The sequence below is a fragment of the Neopsephotus bourkii genome, unplaced genomic scaffold (assembly GCF_033783945.1).
Source record: "Neopsephotus bourkii isolate Nb327-2 ecotype Australia unplaced genomic scaffold, CSIRO-AGI_Nbou_v1 NB_1036, whole genome shotgun sequence".
Classification (NCBI taxonomy): domain Eukaryota; kingdom Metazoa; phylum Chordata; class Aves; order Psittaciformes; family Psittacidae; genus Neopsephotus; species Neopsephotus bourkii.
This window is the reverse complement of record NW_026901525.1, coordinates 3815847-3837971: the sequence shown is the minus strand read 5'-3', so window position 1 is coordinate 3837971 and position 22125 is coordinate 3815847. Positions and strand designations below refer to the sequence as shown.

The window sequence follows — 22125 nt, the reverse complement described above, 5'->3', positions numbered from 1 at the left end:
AAACCCCGATGCAATCCCTAAACCCCAGACTTCCACAAAACCTCAGGAGCAGCACTAACTGAAGGAGCTCCCTGCAGCGTGCTATCATTCAAGACCAGGAGTATTCAAGCTGGATCACAGGGACACAAGTACCATAAGATAAACAGGCTATAGAAAGTTTAAAGCTTCACACACACAAAGGTTTATCCCACAGCTTTCTCTATAGCAGCTGGTCTTTCTTAAGGAGAGGGCAGAAGATCACCCATGATGCAAAGCACTCTGACCCCTTAAATACCTGTATTGGATTCAGAGTATTTCCTCCTCACATACTACATGGAATGAAAAAAGCACCCACAGAACTAAACCAGATCTTCCATTCTGGGGGTCACCGTCCTCTCTCCAACCACGCAGTAAGGCTCCAGTGCACTGCAGTTTCCAGCCCAAGCAAGCTCTCCTTTAAAGTTGCCACCAGCCCCCAGCCACAGTGAGTAAACTTCCCCACTGCTCTCACTCTGGCCCTAATTTACTAAAGCTAACTATGATTCTATGACTTCAAACAGCCTGAGCTAATGAAAGCTGACGTGCGCTGCCCAAGAGCCTTACTACAGCAAAATCTGCACTTATTGGCAAAGGTCAGGCAGCTGCTCACCAATGATGTTTTAATGTCAGCAGAGAAATACAGACCCACTCTCAGCATAAACCCACTGTACAAGCGGGAGGAACAATTGCTCCTCTTTATGAAGCATAAAAGTTCCAGGAGTTGCAAGGATTCAAGGTCATTTTACCCTGCACAGGACTGCGGAAGCATCCCATAGTTCTTATTCATTTATTCTGCAGTTTAAGTAAAAAGGCTGACTGCCCCTTCATGTGCTCAAAAACCCAGGACAGGCACGGACCAGGCTTGGTACGAACAGCAGAACCTGGCTGCTCACCACGCATGTCCTAGACCAAATCAGCAGCAGAGCGGGTTTCCCTCGGTTCTCTCAGCCCTAAGGATCCTGTTCACAGTCTGCACACAAGGAGGACTCCACTTTGCAGATGCTGCTTTGAATTCAGGGCAACATTTACACTTCTGCTGACCAGCGAGCAGGTACACATGTCCCACAGGAGTCAATGGGAACCAAGCACCACCTGAAATCACACTGCCCTTAAGCATGTATTGGTATTTCCTAGTTACAGGGCCTCACAAGAAAAAGAATTCCTGGGCAAAAGGGCATGAAACTGTGGCTGTGGCTGTGTTCTGTGATTCCACACTGCCTGAAGAGGCAATTTTCATGGAAACCTCTGGGCTTCCTCAACCTCTAAAACGCAATAAACCCAACCACCTCTGCAGGCCCTGACCTTCAGAGGTTCACTTGTCCATCCAGCATCCCTGGGCAAGCAGAGGAAAACGGGATGCCCGACAGCACAAAACATGACCAAACACCGCCCTCCCCTCCACATCAAGCATCCTTTCTGCCTGGAGAAGATGGAAAAGTGCCCCCATTTGTGCTAAAGCCAAACTTACTGAGAAGGATCAGGAAACACTGCTTCAATAAGAAAAATAATCTATGCAGCAACTCCCACCCTCCCCTTCCCGCAGTGAAAACCTGCACCAGACACCAGATGAGATTGCACCTGCAGTCAAAATAAACATTATCCTTCCTCTTCAGCCTTCAACCAACGCACACAATTGAAATCTTTGCCTTTTCCTGATGTTCTCATCTTCTCCAAGAAAGAGCACAGGCAAAATCCTCTTGAGAAGCAGTAATTTAACAGGACTGATGCTCAAATCACTGCTGTAAAGCCTCAGCACTCCTGTTCCAAAGCCCCGGAACAGCCAAGTTTGGCAGGAGACCCTGCCTGGGTAACGTGTCCTCATGCCTTCCTCCCTGCATCTGCAGGGCAGGCGAATCTAAAGCGTGGGGATCAGGAGGATGGCACAGACAATATGAAATCCTTCCCCCACGGCCTCACACATGAGCAGCAATTCTGACATCACTGGTGTTCTGTGCAGCAATAAAACAAAATCTCTACATTAATGAGAAAGAAAAGCAGCAAATTCTGTCCCTGGTTTTTCATTAAGCGCCATAGCAAGGAGGAGAGGGTGGTAAGAACAGCTCAAACAATCATCTTCAATTTCTTCTGTACCTCTGGCCAAATGGACCGAGTGATTACCCCTGAAGTTGCTTGGAGCCAACACTGATTGTGTGAGATTTTCAATGTGCTTTTCATTGGCTTAATTCTGCTCCTACTGTGAGGAACCAAACTAAACCAGTGCCAGAAACACCACTTCATAAGCTTGCTCCACAGCACAGCAAAAATCAATATACCGAAACAAATCAGCACCGAAATCCTCTACTCTGTTTGCATCCTTCTTCATGCCTTGCCTCAGGTTTGCCACCAACACACAAATACCCCTGCTGCATGGCTCCCCCTCACAGCACAACAGCAGAACCTGCTTCACAACAAGAACTGAGGGCAGGAAGAAATAGCTGCTGTTGTGACCACATCTTCAACAGGTTCTCTGGACTGCCACGAGCATCACCACCCATCAGCACAGCAGGAGCTGCCCAGGCTGGGATTGAGCTGAGCTCTTAGGCAGAAGCTCTTCCCTGTGAGGGTGCTGAGGCGCTGGCACAGGGTGCCCAGAGAAGCTGTGGCTGCCCCATCCCTGGCAGTGCTCAAGGCCAGGTTGGACACAGGGGCTTGGAGCAAGCTGCTCCAGTGGAAGGGGTCCCTGCCCGTGGCAGGGGTTGGAGCTGGAGGAGCTTTGAGGTCCTTTCCAACCCAACCCATGATTATGGCATCCCACATCTCAGGTCCTTTACAAACACTCTCACCTCCATCTGTTGCGTATAACACTGCTCCACTGTATCAAGTACAACTGTACCATGCCCTGTGACGCAGGCTCCTGCTTTGGAGTGCAGGTGCCATAATTAAAACAGAGCACATTATTTTTCTGGTAGGATGCCCACCATCAGCTCAGGCTGCAATCAAAATAGTTATTGCAGCTGGCAATCCAACAGCCTTTAAAGCATAAATGCTGGAGAAGTGTCTCAGAACATCTAATGAAAATGCATTGGATTGCATCGTTTAACCCAGCATTAAATTACACTACACCATACTTCAGTGATTTTCTTCCTGCATGTAATTTAAAGGCACCTATTAAAGAAATTTTCCCACCAAATGAACCACTCTCTTCACTATATAGTTTAAATGACATGGCTCTGCAAGTGCTAGTCTGACACTCCTGCACTATCCCAGGACAGTATTCAAGCTAAGCACTGGGAAAACATCAGCCTGGAGTGAGAGCTGCCCTTCGAAACAGTCTGGAATGAGCATGAGAGTCCCCTTTCACACTGCCCCAGCTAACAGGGCAGTAGTCAACCCAAAGTCATTTAAAAGGTGCATTCATGAACTAACTATTCAACTACGCCATTATCAACTAGGGCCAACACAAAGAGGACAGTAACTTCAAACTGACTGTGAATCAAGCTTTATAAGCCTTATTCAGCCTGACAGCTGAATGTGCACACAGAAACAAGGAAATTCACTGGTTTCAGTGAAACACTTATCTTCACATTCACCCTTCCCTCCTAAATATGGGCATGAGATGAGTGCTTTTAACCATATTAACAGAGTAACTGGTACCATGAGTGTTCTTATTAATCATCAATAAAACAAGCAGAGCATAATATGAGAACACTTCCAGCCCATGCACGCTGCAGACACTTAAAAGCCAGCTCTGTCTGCGAGGCAGAACTCACTAGTGTTACTTAGACAGTTGTCCTTTCAGTTTGATCCCCGTGAGGCTGAAATGATGCTCTGTTCCAAAAAAACCCACCCAATCTCAGCTAGCCTAAAAGGATCCTGTAATGATATAAGAGAAACAGTATCAGTTCCCACTTGGGTTTAACTTCTTGGAATGATTTATGCTCAAAATCAAGCTGCTTTTGAGTCAAGCTATGAACAGATCCTGAACAAGTATCTTCACAGGCCCACTGCAAGCAGCAGTAGCTCCTTGTGTATCCTCTGGTCATATTTCACCAAACAGCTCCAAGCTTCTTTGCTGCCAACCAATGCCACATGTCCCATTTTATTCCGTATGACTTTCCAACCATCCCCTCTGCCCAGCTGCCCATAATGAAGTTGCTTTTAAGATAATACAGTCCACTGGCTCTGACATACAAGACTATGTGTTTGTTATCAAGACAGTAGCAAGCACCAGGGAAGAAGCTTTCTTTGTCCCTTAGAACCCGCTCACAATGACATCCACTGCACCTCTGCAGACAGCTCATCTGGCAGTTTGCAAACAGGTCCCTGTCTAACATCACACAGCCCAACCCCAAGTGCCAGCCTGGCTTAGGAATCAACTGCACTTTCCTCCCTTCCCCAAGCCAAGACTAATTCATCACACCGCGAGAGTCCTTTGCCTACCTCTGACACTGACAAAGGCTTCATTAACTAACACAGTCCCTGGGGACAGCCACAGGGCTCATAAATTCCAGCCTGGATGGATTTCTTCACTCATTTAAAATGGGGTTTGGGTCAATTCCCACTAGAAAAGTGTTATTTATAGAGCCTCGAGCCAGCACAGCCATCTCAAATGTACGAGGCCTTCACGCCTCACGCTGGGAACAGGTACTAAGCATCAAATCTCAATAAATTTCATTTTCCACACAATGCAATGGAGTAGGAAGACTTGGATTTATTTTAGTATTTGTATCATGTCTCTTCCATGCTCATTTTTCCTGCACTCTTGCAGGCAGCAGGGAGATGCGAGCAGGTATTTGACACAATTCAGCAGCTGTATTCTCAGTCTTGCTGTTAGAAACAGAAAAAGGAAGACAGATTCACAGAAAAGTTCCCCAAATTTTAGTAACCTCTCAGCAAATCCAAGCGGATATTCTGAGCAAACGAAGGCAAGTTTGGATGGAGCCCAAGTGCGGCTCAGCAGAGTCAGTGCAAACCTTGGCAGCTTTAGGTTATTTCTGGCTTTCTCCAAGGAAGAAAAAGAACCAAAAAGCCATGAGGAGCGTGAAATCCAATAAATGGGAAGAGTTCACAGGAGGCCCTGGAAATCCCACAGGGCTTATTGCTAAATGCACTGCAAGTGGTGCACAGAAAGGCAACACCATAGCAGAGGTGTGGTGAACGCCAAGATTCACACCAGCCCTCCAGTACCAGGAGGTGCTTTCTCTAGCTAAAGCTATACAGCAGGAAAGAGCCAAAGCTGGTGTGGAGAGTGAATCCAGGTCTCCTCTGCCAAGTCTGTGCATCCCTTTTACTCTTTGTGCATACAAAATCAGGGTTTGAACCAGACTTTAGTCATCAGTCTTAAGACACTCTTCAGTACACGCAAGTGAGCATTAAAAGCCAGAGCATTAGGCAAGCACTGCTCTGCCAACACAGCCCTGGACAACAGCAGAAATCCATTCTGGGGACCTGCAGGTGAACTGCACTCTCGCTTCCCCCACAACACAGGTCTGCCTGCACTCACTCCTTAAGGTCTTCATCTGTAATAATATATAATGAAATTTAATGGCAACAAGAAAGAAGGAAACAGCAGAAATTTACCTCCTATAAAGCTGAGAGTTCCAAAAAAGCATCCAAGTGGAACAACTAAACCGTGCAAGTTGTCTTCCACAGCCAAAAAAAAGGAGGTTAATAAGGAATTTCATTTTTAGATGTGTTGTATGATGAGAAAAGTGAAACAAGTCCCATTGTTCCTGCCCATGAAGATTTATCCAAGGAGACTGTAATATTGATTCATGTTATATCTAATTCTCTATTCACCTGCACCTTGTGCTGAATACTGAGCAGAAGCAGGATAAAAATGCTGCTCACTGCTGATGCTTGCAGGAGAGCCCAGGAGTGCAGAAAGCCCTGGCTTCGAACCCAGCACAGCAGAGCTTCTGCCTGCCCTGGCATTTGGCACTCCCTTCTGTTTCCACACTCCTCCTTTTCCACGCACACATAAGTTGGGAGCAGCTTCAGTGAGAGGATGCCTCGCCATCCCTGGATAGCTAAAGGGCCTGATTTCAATAGCTAAAAATATATTACAGAAAAACGCTACAACTACAGCATTTTGCACTTCAGTTTACACACGGCTCAGTGACAACATAAGCTACTGAACAGTTCAAAGGGAAATACTGATCTCCTTCCTAAACCCTTTATTCCACTGTAGCAGCTCTAATCGGCTGCAAAACTCAATATTATACAACATGCTAAAGATGTGAGGACAATTACTGCATTCTGGGCCAGCAGAAGTCTCTGTGTGCTCCAAACAGCCACAGTTACATCCTTGATGAGGAAGGACCAGATACCAGCAGGTGCTCTTACAGAACACCCAAATCCAATTCCCAGCAGGCCAAGAGGAGCCAGGCCACCCTCTGCTGCCCAACTATAGAGTCAACGGGCACCAAACACCTCTCACATTCCTATTTGAGCCTGCAAGCAATAGCACTCCACAATCCCATTGTATCTGCAACCATCTAGTAAGATCCTATTATCTCCCGTGGGCTTCCATTAATTCTGATGAGAGGAAGACACAGTCTGAAGAGGAGCTTTGCCTGGGAAGCTCTCAAGGTCAGACCTTGGAGATACAGAAACTTCTTGATCTAAAGCTTCACTGCATGCGAAGGGCACCGCGAGCGCACAGCCTCAGGAGGATGGATCAGCAGGCACACTGGGAGCCCTCCCTGCTCTGCGCTGGGGCTCTACCCCCACCCCAGGGCACAGCCCCTCCAACCGGGGCATTTGCAGCATTTTACAGGTCTGACTTGCAGAAATCACCCCCGATGCCCTTCCACAGGCTGGGAAACCCGAGGTCAGCAACAGGCCCTGCGCCACTGGGCAGAGGAGCTGCGGGGCTCAGAACAGGACCCAGACCTGTGCCTGACTCCTGCTGGGTGAGGGACCACCCGCACACCCCAGTGCCCCGGTGGGGATGCTTCTGTCCCCACCTCTGCACATCCACCGCTCCGCTGTTCACAGCAGCCCCTTCATGGCAGACTGGTGCTAGTTACCAGAGCCCAAAGCGGCCACCTTGATGCTGAAGATGCCGACAGCTATTGACTAAAAGGGAAATTCTTCTCAAAGACCGAACTCTGTACCACTGAAGCCAAGGAGACACTTGGCACAGGTTCATATGCAAGCAGGATCAGACCACATCCACCCTCTCACAGCTCAGCTCTGCAGCAACACAGCAATAATAGCTATCACCTAATAACTCCCTGTGCTGAGGCAAGTCACTGAACTTCCCTGGGCTGCTTTCTCCCTTCTATAACAATAGCAGACCTGCTCCTTCTCAGAGCACTGCAATCTAAAACACGAGAAGCCCCATGCAAGGGCTATGGGTTAGTTCAATTTCTCTCTCTCCACTGCTAATAAAAAAAAAACCCAAAATAAATCTAATCTCACTTTCTCTGACCCAAAAGCTCACCCAGTGCTTTTATAAAGTGCCACTCCTGCTAGGAGGATAACGCAGCTCTGTCTGAGAGCCCACTCAAGATGTCTGTGACAATCAGTTTAAACACCACATACATCCATGCACAAAAGCATGATAAACTTTTATACACTACAGTTATTAGTGGAGTGCCAGCAGCTATTGTCTCCATCATTACCCAGCAATGTCTTACAGCAGGGTGCATCATGGGCACCCTCCCCTTCCTGCCTTCCATAGCTCAAAGGAACAGGAGGCTTCATGAGCTGCATCAGCTTGGGCATGGAAAATTGAGGACACCAGGATCCTCCCCATGATTTCTACGTATTATTTCAACCCACCCATTGAAAAGGTATCTATCTCACTGACTAATGGCATTCCATGCTCACAGCAGACGGTGCCAGAGCAGAGGCTTAATTAAAATCTCTTAGATGGTGCCCAATTACAGAACAATCTTTCTGCATTTAATCCCCTTAGCATACCTTAATATGAAGCCAGAGGCACTGCCAAGGTTTGCCAGTACATTTTACCTATGAAGGCGGTTAGTCAGCAGTTTAGAGGGGAAAAATGCAGCTGGAAAAACAAAGTGATTTGAGTAACAGCAGCACCTTAATGCCCAGCAACAGACACTCCCCTGCACTCAGCGCAGACAAGTTATGCTCCTACGGGGTAATGTCATGAGAGCAGATGCTTTAACCCTTAAACCAGGGCTGAAGGTCCCCAGGATCAGGCCTCCTCCAAGCCTGCTGCACTCTGCATGGTGCAGGGGAGCAGCTCCCACCCCATCTCCTCAGCAGCTTTTATCACTCATCCTGATGCACGCTCTCCTAATAAAGACAGAAGAGCTGAACGCAGCCTCTCAAATCTGAACAGCCACAGATGCAGCTGCATTAACTCCATTAGCTTTCCTGGACCAGCAGATCTAATTCCATCAATCATCTCCCAGATGAAGTTTAAATACTCAGCATTCCCCCAGAACAGAACAGAAGGACCTGTTGAAAGGCTCTGATGCCACTGCAGCAGCTCAAACAGCCCTGCTCAGGAGAAGAAAAAAAAGTGTGGTTTATTCTACAAAGCAGAGAACATAAATTTAAGTGTTTTGGTTCTTTTTTCTTGTGGGGTTCCCCCCCCCATGGAGTTAACATGAAGTGACAAAAGGGATGTAGGATCCTGAGGTCACTGCAGATGACAAAAGGATTTAGCTGCCCCTCCATTTTATTTATCTTTATCCTTAGCAAAAAGCGCTGTAGTCACCTTGGAGACATGAGGCAGCTACAAAGGAATATGTCACAGGTCCAAGGGTGCCTCCACACAAGTTGTATTGTGTTCTGTGCATTACCAGATGGCAAATGCCGTTTCTCCAGGAACTTCTGTAATGGTATTGAACCCCAGCATGCCCAGGACCTGCAAAGCCAGAACCCTGGAATGTTATTGTGAACCAGGTTTGTGCCTCTGCAAGCAAGAGCATATGGTGCATGGGGACAATTCTTCTTCCCTGTTCCCTTTGTCTCTTCCTCTCCTCCTCCCTTCTGTTGCTTTTAAGATCAAAAGCTTTGCTCTCTTGTTGGTAATTAAGTACAAGTCACCCAGCCCCATTTTTCAAGGAGTAATTAAAAGGTTATCACAGAGAAACAGGCGAGATACAGGTATTGCTGCTGTATCTGCAAACGGGGCATTCCAGGGGATAATTCACTCATCACCAGTATCACACAATTTCAAGTTCAAACAAAATACTTAATCTTTCAGTCAATTAAATACAGCCAAAGAGATCCTGTGGCTTTTAGGTGCATACACAGCACGTTGATGGCAATCCTCCTCTTAACTCTCCAGCCACTTGGTAGGGAAGAAGGATGAGGATCTGTAATAACCAATGGCAACTTCCACCACACAAGACACTGCACACAATGGGAGATGTGAGCCAGAAGATCAGTTACCCACAGTGCCAGGGAGCCAACAGCAGCGCAGATTTCTTCCTTTGCTTTAAGGATGAAGCTATTGCAGTAATGATTTGCAACCATTTTCTCTACACACTCCACAGATACCAGAATGGGACCGTTCCTCACCGCTGTGCAAATACACACATCCTAGTGACTTCCGTTGAGATGCAAACTGCCCTGAACAGACCAGCCCCAGTCCCTTCAGGAAAACAGAAGTGGGCACGTGAAATGACCGAGTTACCAGGTAGATCCTGAATGTATTTTCCCTGAGTGCAGGCCTGAAACTTCCAATAAGGACACGAGCAACTCATTTAAGATTCGCACATTAAAAGTGTCCTGCAAGTCATCAGCAGATCAAAAAGCTGGAAGCTGTCACACAGCTGCCTTGTTAACTGCTGTCTGCTCAAGTCACAGAAGAAAACCTAACACAAAAGGGTGCAAAGAGTCTCCCGAGCCCCACAGCAATCACAGAGCCAGAAATAACTCCAGATATTCAAATCTTAGTCAGGTCTCTGCTGAGCTCCTGAGCCCAGCACAGTGGGAACCCAATCAGGAAAGCAACCTGATTGGAGCAGCCTCTTGACAATGCCACAATCAGCAAGGTACAATGGGAACTCGCAGGAAGGCCGCTCTGGAGCAACCGTAGGTTTCAGGTCTCCACTTGCATCCCTCTGATCCCAGTTCAGAACAGTTGGGAACTTGAAGGGTGAGCAGCTGGGAGAGGTTGGTCAGGGGTAACGAGCACAAACACTGCTTAAGACAAGGGAAAGGCACACGGAGGCATGGAAGGGAACTTGCAAATCTCATCTGGCCTCGTGAAAACACAACTCCTACGCAAGGGAGAGAGAAACCTGCAGCCATCGCTGGTCTCTGCTTTCAAGCAGAGCCCGTGCCCATGGTCCTGTTGAAAGCCAGTGTGTGGTGATGGGGAAAAAGGGAATTACTTGGGAGCAACGACTCAGAAGCAAGCTCTGATTTTAGCAAACAAAGCAAAGTCATGGCACTGAAAAATGACAACAGCCCTGGATGTCTAAATTAAGACACTGAAATGCATTTAATATTCACATACTCATCACAAATGCACAACACAAATTCCCTAATATACAGTAAAGCAGTTTATTAGCAAATGTCTTGTTGGATTAAATCTGCTCTTATTCTGTTAGAGAACTTTCACACCACATTAAATTGCAAGACAACGGGATGGTTGCCAGCACAGAAACACAACCCCTTCCCTGAAACACACATAGATCTGACACTGACAGATCAGGCCAAGGAAGCTCTTAGGAATATATGGCTTAAATGGAAGTGCAGGGTATTGAGACAACAAACCATCCTCCATCCATCAGCGTAAGAACATGTCAAGAGAGCATGCTTCTCCCAGCCAAGCAGGCAGAACCCACTGAAATCCATCAGTGATACCCAACAGTGGGAGAAGCAGAGATAGTGTTTCTCTGTTAAACCTTTACCAGCCCTGAACATACTGAACTAAACAGTTACCTCCTCCTCTACAGGAGTATGCTTGGGGTTGAGGTTTTTTCCTTCTTTTACACTTGCTTACAGCTTACTTTGGCCTGCCTCCTGGTAGCATGAGCTTTGATGAATGATGAACAGTCATCCATCTTCCAGTGCTGCACTTCGATGATGAATTGAGTACATTGGAAAAGCAGTCTGAAGAAAAGCAAAACTGATAGCCACGGGAAAGAGGAAAAAAGGGAGAAAGAATAAAAAAAAAGGAAAAAGAAAAAAAACCCCAATGTTGGGCAACAGCTACAGAGTTTAATGAGCTGAGACTGATGCACACAAAAAAAATCTTAGCTGAACAAAGAAGTGAGACACCAAAAAGCACAGTGGAGCGAGTGCCAGGTTTTGAAGTCACTAATCTAGAAACATCCAGGGGAAGAATCCAAGCATCCAAGAGTCCATCTCATTTACTTTTGTAAGCCCTCTGTAAGCATTTTCAGACCTCTAGAAAGCCTCCTCAATACCTTTCCTTGTTCCAATTATTTCACCTTCCTCCACTGCACTGAATACACCCCATTCCCTGCACAGCTCACCTCCTCGTCAGAGATGGAATGTTCTCACACTGCTTTGTGCTCCTGGCTTCATCACATAACTTACATTTGTCTACCCAAGTCGCACGTGAAGTTCACACTGGTGATGCAGAAGGGAAAACCTTATTCATCTCCTCCCCTTTCCCCAGTGCACAAATTCTCAGGCCAGGATTCAGGCTCCATCTCACATTGTACTGGTCAAGTGGCAGAAGATGCCCTATTACACCTACCTGTAGTCTTCTCAAGCTCACAAGTGCTGGAGCAATACCTGGATGCAACTGGCACACAGTGCCTTACTCATTTACTCCACCATAACCCTGCTTCTGAAATAATGACGTGCATGGGTTTTGCTTCTTCAGCAGAACCTCCCTCTGACATCTAGAGGGCAAAAGGAAACATCTGGCACTGCTGATGAGCACAGCAATTTGCAAGGGGCTTCTCAGCCCAAGAGCAGCATCGACTACTCACCATACAAGGTTTCCTGAGCAGAATTTGCCATCAGATGTAGGCATCCTTTACATAATACGCAAAGCAAAGCGCTACGCTACCTCCTGATTAAATGATGAGGTCCCATAATTAAGATGATTCTCAAGCACAGTTGCACGATGAAGGTATGATTTATTTGCATAACTGAAATCATCTACATAAAGAGCTCATTTTCAACAGTGCTTCTTTAACTCAGATTTTCCAGTTGGGTTTAGACAAGACACTGAGGTCGAAAGGATCCATCCTAAGCTGAAGCAATTTAAAGTAAAACTGACTTCCAGGACTGTCCATGACTACAGCATTCTTCCTAGGGATTCTAACTCTGGATGCTGCCGCTGTTTCTATTACTTTTTGAATATATTACTGTCAGACTTCAGCTGCAATCAGACACTACATCAGACAATGGCAGTCATAGCATAAGTCACCAAGCTGATTTCATTTATGCCTCAGATCTGGAGGTCTGAGATCACCAACTGCTTCAAATGCTGACACAGCATCACAGAATGGGTAGGTGGGGGAGTTTAGTCAGATGTAAGAGCATCTCCCCTGTCCAGCTGGTGAATAAAGTGTAAGATAAGAAATTACCCAAATGTACCCACAAAGCATTTAGCAGAGCTATAAACTGAAACCCATTATCCATCCTCCCACTCAAAGAATCTCTTCTGGATTGAGGGGAGCTCCTCTGCACATTAGCTCTGCTTCCCTCTTGCTCCATTTTCTAATTAACTTCTCTGGATGTCTAGAATGACTCTTGATAAATCATTACTGTCAGGCACTTACAGAAACATTTCAAACCTTATCAGAGATAAGAAATCAAAACAACTATAAAAGAACCGCTCATGAAGAAGCGCTCCCAGTTTATTGCAGCGTGAATGTCCAACCCAGATTTAATCCCAGTGGCACAAATGGGGACATGTTTATAAAGAACATCCCTGTTATGAACAATGTACCTTGTTCTCAGATTCCCCTGCTGAGGCAGTCCATCGTAGATAGATAATACATCAAAATCTTCCTCTAATGCAAAGGACTGGAAAACAAGCTGTATCCTGTTCTGCTCCTCAGCAGTGATTGTCCACGTGCAGTTTGCATAATTTGGATATCCATATGGAAAGCCTGGACTCTGTATTGTCCCATTTGGGCCCTGCAAAACGTGACTGCAGTTCTGGGCTGGCAAGAGAAAAGACAAAAGTACAAGTCAAACGGTGTAGGATGCATATTTTAATAACATTCACCATCAAAACACACCATACAGGATTCTTTCCACTGAATTCCTTCTCAGAGTCCCAGAGAAGAGATAAAGGGAAAATCTAAAGATGCATCTTTGTCCTCCCTGCAGGAACTTGGACCCCAGATACCCATCTCATGCGTGCTGCTCCCTCTAGCTGGAAACATAATGGGCTACTAACAGCTGGATTACAGCAGCTGCTGACTGTAACTGGGAGACAGATGCTTGCTCAGACACCCTTTCACTGCACACCACAGACTCCAACACACTCAATCATACACTGCATTTGTGGATTTAACACGCACCAAGGGTGCCTGACCATGCTGCGTGCCTCAAGCACGAGGGGCTCAGAGACCACAAACCAGCAGAATGACGAGGCCAAAGCAGACTCTCTCTTTCACCCTTAGCACACTTGAATAAGAGACAGAAGATCAGGTCCCAACCATGCAGACAAAGAGACAGACAATCCCCCTCACCTTGAAAGACCAAAAACTGTAATGGACATAATACATAATGAGGAACTGAGTCACCAAATGAGCAGTACGTCTGGACAAGACTGCATGAAAACCGAATGGCAAAAGATCAGGAATGGAAGTTGTCCTGACTCCAGAATGAGCAGGACACAGTCAAAGGCCTGAACAAACAAACCAGTCTTGAGTAGTTCTTTGGAATAAAAGAAGAAAACATACCATATCTCTGCTTGGCTTTCTCTCAGCCAGTTCTGGAAGCTTTCCACTCCTCACCAAGCTCACCACGTAGCAACTCCCTGTCCCTCAGTATTCCTAAGGAGCTGCTGTAGAGCTGCATCTTCTGAGAACAAAAGCCCAGTCCTGTACTCACCAGCTAAACACTTACCACCTCCCTCCAATCTCTTTTCCTTCCCCCAAGTAGTACCTGTCAACACTCCATCCCAAAGATAAAGATCAACTGCCATGATGTACAGTTTCTGGGTATATGAGATTTTCTTCTCTCTGGGGAAGCAGATACATAAATATGGTTTTGGGAACAGCCTAAATGACAACTTCTCCTTAGTGCTTTCCTCTCCCTTCATCACTGCTTTACCTGGATGTCTTCAGAGGCACAAAAACCCCACTCTGAACATACCAGTGTAAAAATCCCCACTGGTTTTAATGGAATAAATCCTCCACACCAGACAGTTTGCAAACTGCTGTGAGGCCAAAAGCAGAATTTCCCCTTTACCCTGTGGCCAGCATCAGAGCTGCTGATCACCACTGCCTGCGTGCGCTCTGCCTTTAACACTGGTGCTGGACTGTTTACCCCTGCTTATGTAGATACTCGAGGCCTTCAAGTTGAAATGAATTAAAAGTTACTCCTTTGATTTCTCATTGCTTTTGCACAAAGGCGGCGATGGCATTTGCACTGCTCAGTACCCACCAGCTCCAGGTAGAGAACAGCAGCACAGTGCTCATTACAGCCAATCATAATCACATTGACCTACTTTGATGCAAAAATGCTTAGTGGAACTTCTCTCTGCAAGACAAAGTTCACAGCTTTACGAATCTAAAATGGCCAATCAGATTTCCTACCCAGGGAATCTCTCTGTATCGTGTTTATCATATCAATGAGAGCTAGGCCAGCCCTATAATCCACCAGGGATTAAACCTGAGCTGGGCACAGATGTCTTAACAAGGGCAGACTAACACACTTTGCATTGCCATAGCACCTGGCATGTGCCCCACTCAGTACACTGTCAGCTCATAATACATACATGAGTGAGATCTACCTCCCTCCTCTTCAGCTCCACTTATTTATGGAGTTCACTGAGGGGATGTATTAGCTCCGTGCCAGAAAGCTGCACAGGACTGGGAATATTACTGTTATCAGAGAGGTAAAATTAGGCCTAGTTTGGCTTAATAACTTGGAGACTGCCAAAGACCCATAAGCTTCAGTTCTCTAAAATTCAATCAAATCCTCTTTTCTTCAACCAGACAGGCACTCAATAGGCAATGTGGGGATATTGAATCTGTCTCCACTGCACATTTTTTAATCATAAGTAAATGTCATCAGAACAATTTAAGAAAATTGGGAAATTAAAGAGGCTGTATCTCCCCATTTCCTGATGGCATAAAAGCTACTGATCCTGCATGAAGTTCAGAAAATAAATTCAAGGTCAGAAACATCAATGTTCCAAACACTTCCAAGGTCATGCGAATGGCAGAAAGCTTTAAGATCAATAGAAATCCACCTCATCCTTGCAATATTAGTGAGCAAAACAGAGAACAAGAAAGGCCGGCAAGATGTACATCATTCACACCTAGCTGGAGAAAAACTAATACCCAGTAGAACACAGGACACTGCTTCACAACACAGCAAATCCATCCCCTGCAACATCTGCGTGCTGATGACTGTGATCAAGGCGCGCTCTGGACACAGCTAAAAGAAAAATGCTCACTGCAAACAAACTGAAGTTTCTCAGAAGCTGGGAAATGGGAAGGCTCCGGGAAGTCAGCAGGCACGGGAGAGATCCAGGGCGCCCAAGAGAATTTATGCATCCTACAATTAGCTGTCAGGTTCGAGTTACTTCAGCTCAGGCTTGACTGACAAAGCTTCATAGAATCATAGAACAGAATCCTAGAAGAGTTAGGGTTGGAAAGGACCTTAAGCTCATCCAGTTCCAACCCCCTGCTCATGGGCACGGACACCTCACACTAAACCATGCCACCCAAAATGTAAAGTAGATGACATGGAAACACCCCATTTCTCCTCTGAAGGCTTGCAAAACCAGTCCTCTTTATCCCTTTAGTTTACATCCCAGAAGCATAAGAAGCAAGCTATGAATGGACAACACCAGTGCCCTGGCTATGAAATCCCAGATGAATTCATACATAAGGACAACACTCGCCCAAAACCCCCAGTGAGCTCCCTCCAACCCAGTCACACAGGAGGCATCTCTTCACACATTACTCAAGCAATGGGAATGCAGCGAGTCCCACATGGACTGAGCGCCTGCCCTGCCCTTCATCCCAGCCCTGCTGGGGCCATGCCAGGTGACCACAAGGAACGGCAGCGATGGCAGGACAAGCTGCACCCTGGGACCACATCCCTGCCCGCTCTGCAGCTTAACCAGCAGCCCTGGCAGCAGAGGAACGGCTGCACTTCCCCTCTCAGTTTGCCACTCTTTATTCAGAAGCTACAACAGTGAATGAGAAAGGTAAATACACAAAGCTGAGGGATCAGATGTCATTCCCCAGAAGGCTGAATAAGGCAGTGTAAATATTTATGTGGTTATTCCAGCTTCTAATGCTATTATTCATGGACTCCTACCTTCTGCAGGTGTAATGCCAATGTGAAACTCATCAGTGGATATGCGTTTGTGGGCACGTGTCCTGGTTTGTGATGGAGATGACCAGCCTGAGACGAGCGCATTCTAACGTGTCCTCTGCCAATGCAACCTGCTATTTTCAATTCTGGAAAGTGGTTTATTATGAGAGTATATCTTTTTAATGAATGCATCAGTGTAATTTTATTGCAGTAGCACTTAAAAGTTTCCAGACAAGGACGAAGGCATTATCATACTTGGCACTGCTCAGTGGACAGAGTCGTTCCCCAGAGGGATCAGTCTAAGGGAGACAGAAAAGAGAGAACCTAAGGAAACCCACACTTGTGGTTGTGGGGCTTTGCAGAAAGACATCTTCACCCAGGGAACAACCATTTCCTCAATGACAGAGCTTAGAAGTCAGCTTCACCAGTCTCCCCTCAAGACTTGTTTAGTGGGGTATCTGCTGGAGCAACGCAAACAGACTGATCACCTTCACTGCTGGCTCCTGCACACAAGGAATGGGATGAAGTATTTACTTTGCAATATGCTCACAGAAGAACCGCACTTCTAACAGAAATAAGGGCTGCCTGTGGCATGTTATAATACACAACTACTCCACGTGCCTTGGAGCTTAACACGACCGGACACTTAAGCATGAAAACAAATACCAGCTGAACAGAGCTCTGGCTGCTGCTTGCTTAAGCAGGGATGCTGCAAGCCCTCAAGCATCACCCTGGGTAAGGATCAGCCTCTTGCCATGAGGAGGGCAGGAAGAACATCCTTGTGCTGTAACACCAGGACTCCTTTGCACAGTACAAGTTACATGGCTGGAGACAGGAGCTGGTGGGAGGTTTAGTCATGCTGTGTGTCCCAAATGGTTTCGACACACAAGCATGGAACTGTGCTTGTGACCATCACTGCAGCTTTGGAGAGTGGCCCATGTCCAATACTGAGCCAGGGAGCAGAACCCATTCATCCCACTATGGCTACAGAGTGGGGAACACTAACTGCTTCTCACATCTTTGCAGCCTCAAGGCTGGCAGTCGTGATGGTCACTGCACATTGATCAAACCAGGTTACGGTCACACAAGAGGAGACTCAATCATTCAAGCACATTCACAGCAACAGGATTTTGTTACTTCCACCAAGTAATCACCACTTACAGACAGGAGCAAGCTCCCTTGGCTGCTGAACCCATCAAGCCGCTGGCTGGAACTGGGTTGCATCCCTTCACATTGAATTCCAGCAGCTCCACAGATTCAGATAAACTACATTCAAATTCTGTCACTACAAATCTTCACCAGGTTGTCAGAAGCTAAATAACAAAGGCTTTGTCTGACATTACGAGTGCAAAGAAAATAGGGACAAAACATTATCTTCCATCTACTTCCAATTCCTTAGACTTACCAGGCCAGACCCACAGCAGTGCAAATCAAGGAAGGATTTTAACTAGAGTGATTTACACCATATGAATATCTAGAGGGAGCAATACTTCTGAGAGAGGAAAAAGGGATTTACTTCTGAAGTGCCTCCTAAAGCATCGGTTGATGCACTTTGTTTCTTAGCAGAAATCTAATTTAGCAAGCATTGATGTATGGTCACTGCACAATTCAAAAGGAACATATCAGATCACGTACAGCTCTCACCAGCATCATCTGTTGGTGATACATGGCTGCCTTCTCTTTAATGCAGTAGCTTTCGGTATTGTCATTTTCTTTAGTTATTGTTACTTAGGCACAAGTGTTTGTATTTTGTGTTGTTCCAGCCCATTCAATGAAATAGATGAACATAAAAGTCTTTCCCCAAGAAGACTGAAATCCATATCCTGCAGATGACACACAAACGTTCCATCTGGCCTAAAATCCCAGGGACAAACCCTGCAAAGGGTTTTCAGTACAGCAGCAATTTCTCAATCCTTCCTATTTATGGTACCATCCAGAACTTCCAAGTGTCACTGCCCCACCCTCGTGCCTTGCCACACTGCTCTGTGACCATGTCACTTTTCCAGCATAGCTTCAAAATGACACTTGCGGATCTCAGACCAGGAAAAAAACTGAGCAAAGGCTCTCAATTCCCTTAACATCTGGCCCAGATTCACCCTGTTATTACTTCAGACCATGGCACTGTCTCCTACCTACACTGCACTCAAAGAACAGTCAGCTCTCCCCATGCATCTCCTCCTGAGACAGGCGATTTTCAACCCACAGCTCACAATGCCTCTGGGCATCTGTGCAAGGCAAGAAAGGCAAACAGCCTCCTGTCTGTTCTTTTCAATTCTCTGGACATGCAGTAAGCACCTATAGAGAAATAAAGGCACCTAACACTGGAAATGTTGAGGTGAACAGATGCAACAATGGTGGGAAGCACTGGTCTAGAATAAATGAACCCAACCTGTCCAATGCTTCCTTGTTTGATGATGGTTCTGAACCATCAGTGAGGCTGGGGTCTCTCCCAGCTCTTCTGTATCTGCCCTGAAGCATGAAGTCAAGAACTGGGCAGTGCTAAACCTAAATCCCCAGTTGAACACGGCCCCATACACATGGCTGGGATGCCAACTGCCACCCCCACCATCCCAATGCCTCCCTCTACACCAAGCTAACCCCCTCCTTTGAAGCAGGAAGCTCTTCTTTATGATCCTTTGGGATTGTATTTCATGCCTGAGCCTTGCGAGGTCACAGGCATTCTGACACGCTGTACAGAGAAAAGGAAACATCCAATTGCGGGTAACATCAAAAGCCATTGCAGGACAAAACCTGAAAGCACAAGAACATGACACTGCACATATGTCCTGTCTTCCAGCTGCACTGCAGTCCCCTGACATGCTGAGAGGCCAGAGGCTTCAGCTGGAGTGTAATGCCTCATTTGGCTAAGCTAGAAATTGCCTAAGTGAGCACACTGGTCACAACAAGCTGCCACATCTTCCCTCGAGGCTGAAGTCCTCTGCTCTCAACAGCATGGCATGCTGACCTGACACAGGCTGTCTCCTGCCAGCCTGCTTCAGTCCTACCCCGGAACAGCCTCGAAACAGAAGGGACTTGAGTCTTCAAGACCCCCATCAGATTTATTATTCTTTTTAATTAAAAGATTGCTGTCAATCTTACTAATCTTCTTAAAGATCAAAGCCACACTACCTGTTGTGGAGCTGTTCTGCAGTCGAGTACCAGGACACGCATCCTGTTGGGTTATCAAACAGACAGCATGGTGTCATGCTGGCTTTCCCCAGGTGCATCCTGTATCATTCTCAATCACTCCTGCAGATTTATATACCACTTTACCATCTGTAAAGCTTACAATCCAAACAGAATCAAAGCAAGCTAGAAAACAGGACAAGTATTTAGGAGCAAAAACTTACACACAGCGAGGGGAAGGGAGATGGATTCCTGCCAGCTTTCCTGTCAGAAAGGGAGGCAGGAGGGCTCAAGGACTATGAATAGAAGATACTAAAAAATTCCTCTGGAGTTGTTCTAGTAAGTACCTAGAAACCCCCAGGTAACACATTCTTTTTACTATAAGCTGTACCAGAATAAATATTAATACAATCTGTGTTCATCAAGATGTGTTAATGAATACACATTTTCCTATTTGCAGCAGGGATCTTAAAAAATACTGCCTTTTGTGTGCCCTAACCTAGTTTAGGTACTTGGAGAGACACGGGCCCCACACCACCAGGTCCTCCTCTGCAAGAGGGTGGCGATAGCCCCCACAAGTCCTTTGGGAACCAGCCTACTTTTCACTTCCTCAGATCTGGAAGAGAAGCACATGGAAAAGGAGCTGTGCCATTGCTGAGCTCCACTTGCAAGTCCTCACACAGCCAGGGAATCCAGGGGGATCTGGAGCATACATGGAGCCAGACTGAAGAGCCTGCTCTCCTGTAACTCATGCTAAGCTCCTGCAACCCAAGCGCCATGGGATCAGCCACCAGTCAGTACCAAGACACATACCCTGAGCTACCACTGAGCTGCTGAGCCTGCCACGGGGCAAGTCTAAGCCTGGCCGGGGTACCCAGAGCCCCATCCTGGCACCCCGCAGTGCTGACACAGCCACCCCCTCCAGAGCACGGTGCCACCGAGTGCCGGAGGGAGCACTCTCACACTTTGCTGCTCTACACAGAACAAACGCGCCTGCTGACTGCAAACCCATCCCGGAGACAAGCAGGGTCACCAAGATCCTCACTCCTCTGCCGCTGCCATCAGCATTCTTCTGCATGAACCGACCACCCCATCTCCCAGGGGCACAGGCAGCCTGGGGACTTGCTTCAGGGGGGACAAGAGGGAACACACCACTTTGTGAGGGAGCAGGCAGGAGTCCTGCACTAACAATGCACTCAGAGCCGCCAGTAAGGGAGAGGCTCTTTCATCCGTGCAGTGTGTGTATACATATGTATATGTGTGTGTATATATACATATGTATCTCCAGATGTGTTCAGGATTCACACATCTGCTACAGAGCCCAACACCTAGTGCTGCAAGCTCCAGCTCGTGCCTTGGGTTCAGCATGAAGCTCACTCTCAGGTTGTTGCCCCAGAAGCAGCATCCATTTCCTAGGGTAGATGTTACCCATTTTGAAGTCTTTCCCCTCTGTTAATGCAGAAGAGCATTACACACAGCAGCTTCAGCTGCACTCAACATGATGATGTGTCACAGGACCTGTTCACATGTATGTAGTCTACCCCACTCCAAGTGGTGGTATCATCATGCCTTGGCTGAAAGACCATTAAAAAAGCTTTCCAATCACACCATCCAAAGGTTTAGCTGCCAGGCAGCTCCAGCTTGCCTCATTTCTGCAAGGCAGCAGCAGAAAGCTGCCTGGAGCTATTCAAGAAAGCCTGAAGGTCAAGAAATTAAGAACAAGGCTTTGGAAGCCTCCTGAAAAGAGGCTGTAGCATCGCTCATCACGAATTACCATTCTGACCAGCTCCTGACAGCCAGCGGCTCAGTCCCACTCGCTGGCGTTGCTAGGGACAGTTGCTAGGCACAGGCACACATGCAACAGCTCAACCGCGGCTTAATGCAGGGCAGCCTTGGCAGAAACAGAGAGAGGAGGGGGAAAGCCCCTTGGCTTTATGCATACAGACATTGCTTTGAATGCTGAACAACTAGGTAATAGAGTTTGGCGATACTGCAGACAAACTAGCTTGCCACTCTCTGGCTTCACTGAGAGTCACCATTCAATTCCTTCCTTCCCTTCACAACAGTCATGCTTTTGGCATGCAGCGGCACCAATTGTTTGGGGTTTTAGCTCAATACCAGGCACTGAGGGAGGCCAAGAGCAGCAGGAGACAAGGGCAAAGAGAAGTGACAGCCCCACAAGCAAGCAGGAGTGGCTGCTCTTAGACATGAGCCTTGCACAGTTTGGACCTGAATTTAGGCTCAGGGCTTCTTCACAACAGCAGTGATTGAAACCAAGTCAGAGGCTGCAGGAGTTCCCACATACCTGCAGGACATGGGATGTGGCCTCTCCTCTCCAGCACTCGGCACAGGACAGGAGAAGCTCTCCCTGGAATCACGTATTTGATCCAGATGACACAGTACTGGCCACCTCCAGCACCACAACTATGGGATGCTTTTAAACAGCAGTAACCAAAAACCTGCAATCACCCACAGATGAGGCATCAAACTAACCATGATGTGACCTCCACACCCCAAGCAAGCCTGAACACTGCTGTGCTGGTGGTTGCACAGTCCCACCCCTCGCAGCAGCCACTCCACAGCCTAAAGAACAATAATTACCTGCAGAAGTTC

At 46.9% G+C, this 22125-nt stretch overlaps 1 protein-coding gene across 2 annotated transcripts in view; it reads right to left on the bottom strand.

Moving 5' to 3' along the window:
* The window catches only part of CSMD2 (CUB and Sushi multiple domains 2), a 285979-nt gene that overhangs the window by 222158 nt on the left and 41696 nt on the right, over positions 1–22125 (bottom strand). For both annotated transcript variants that reach the window (XM_061360820.1, XM_061360821.1), the window contains one exon: positions 12830–13046. In XM_061360820.1, coding sequence (XP_061216804.1) covers positions 12830–13046 — 217 coding nt within the window. The remainder of the gene's footprint in view (positions 1–12829; positions 13047–22125) is intronic.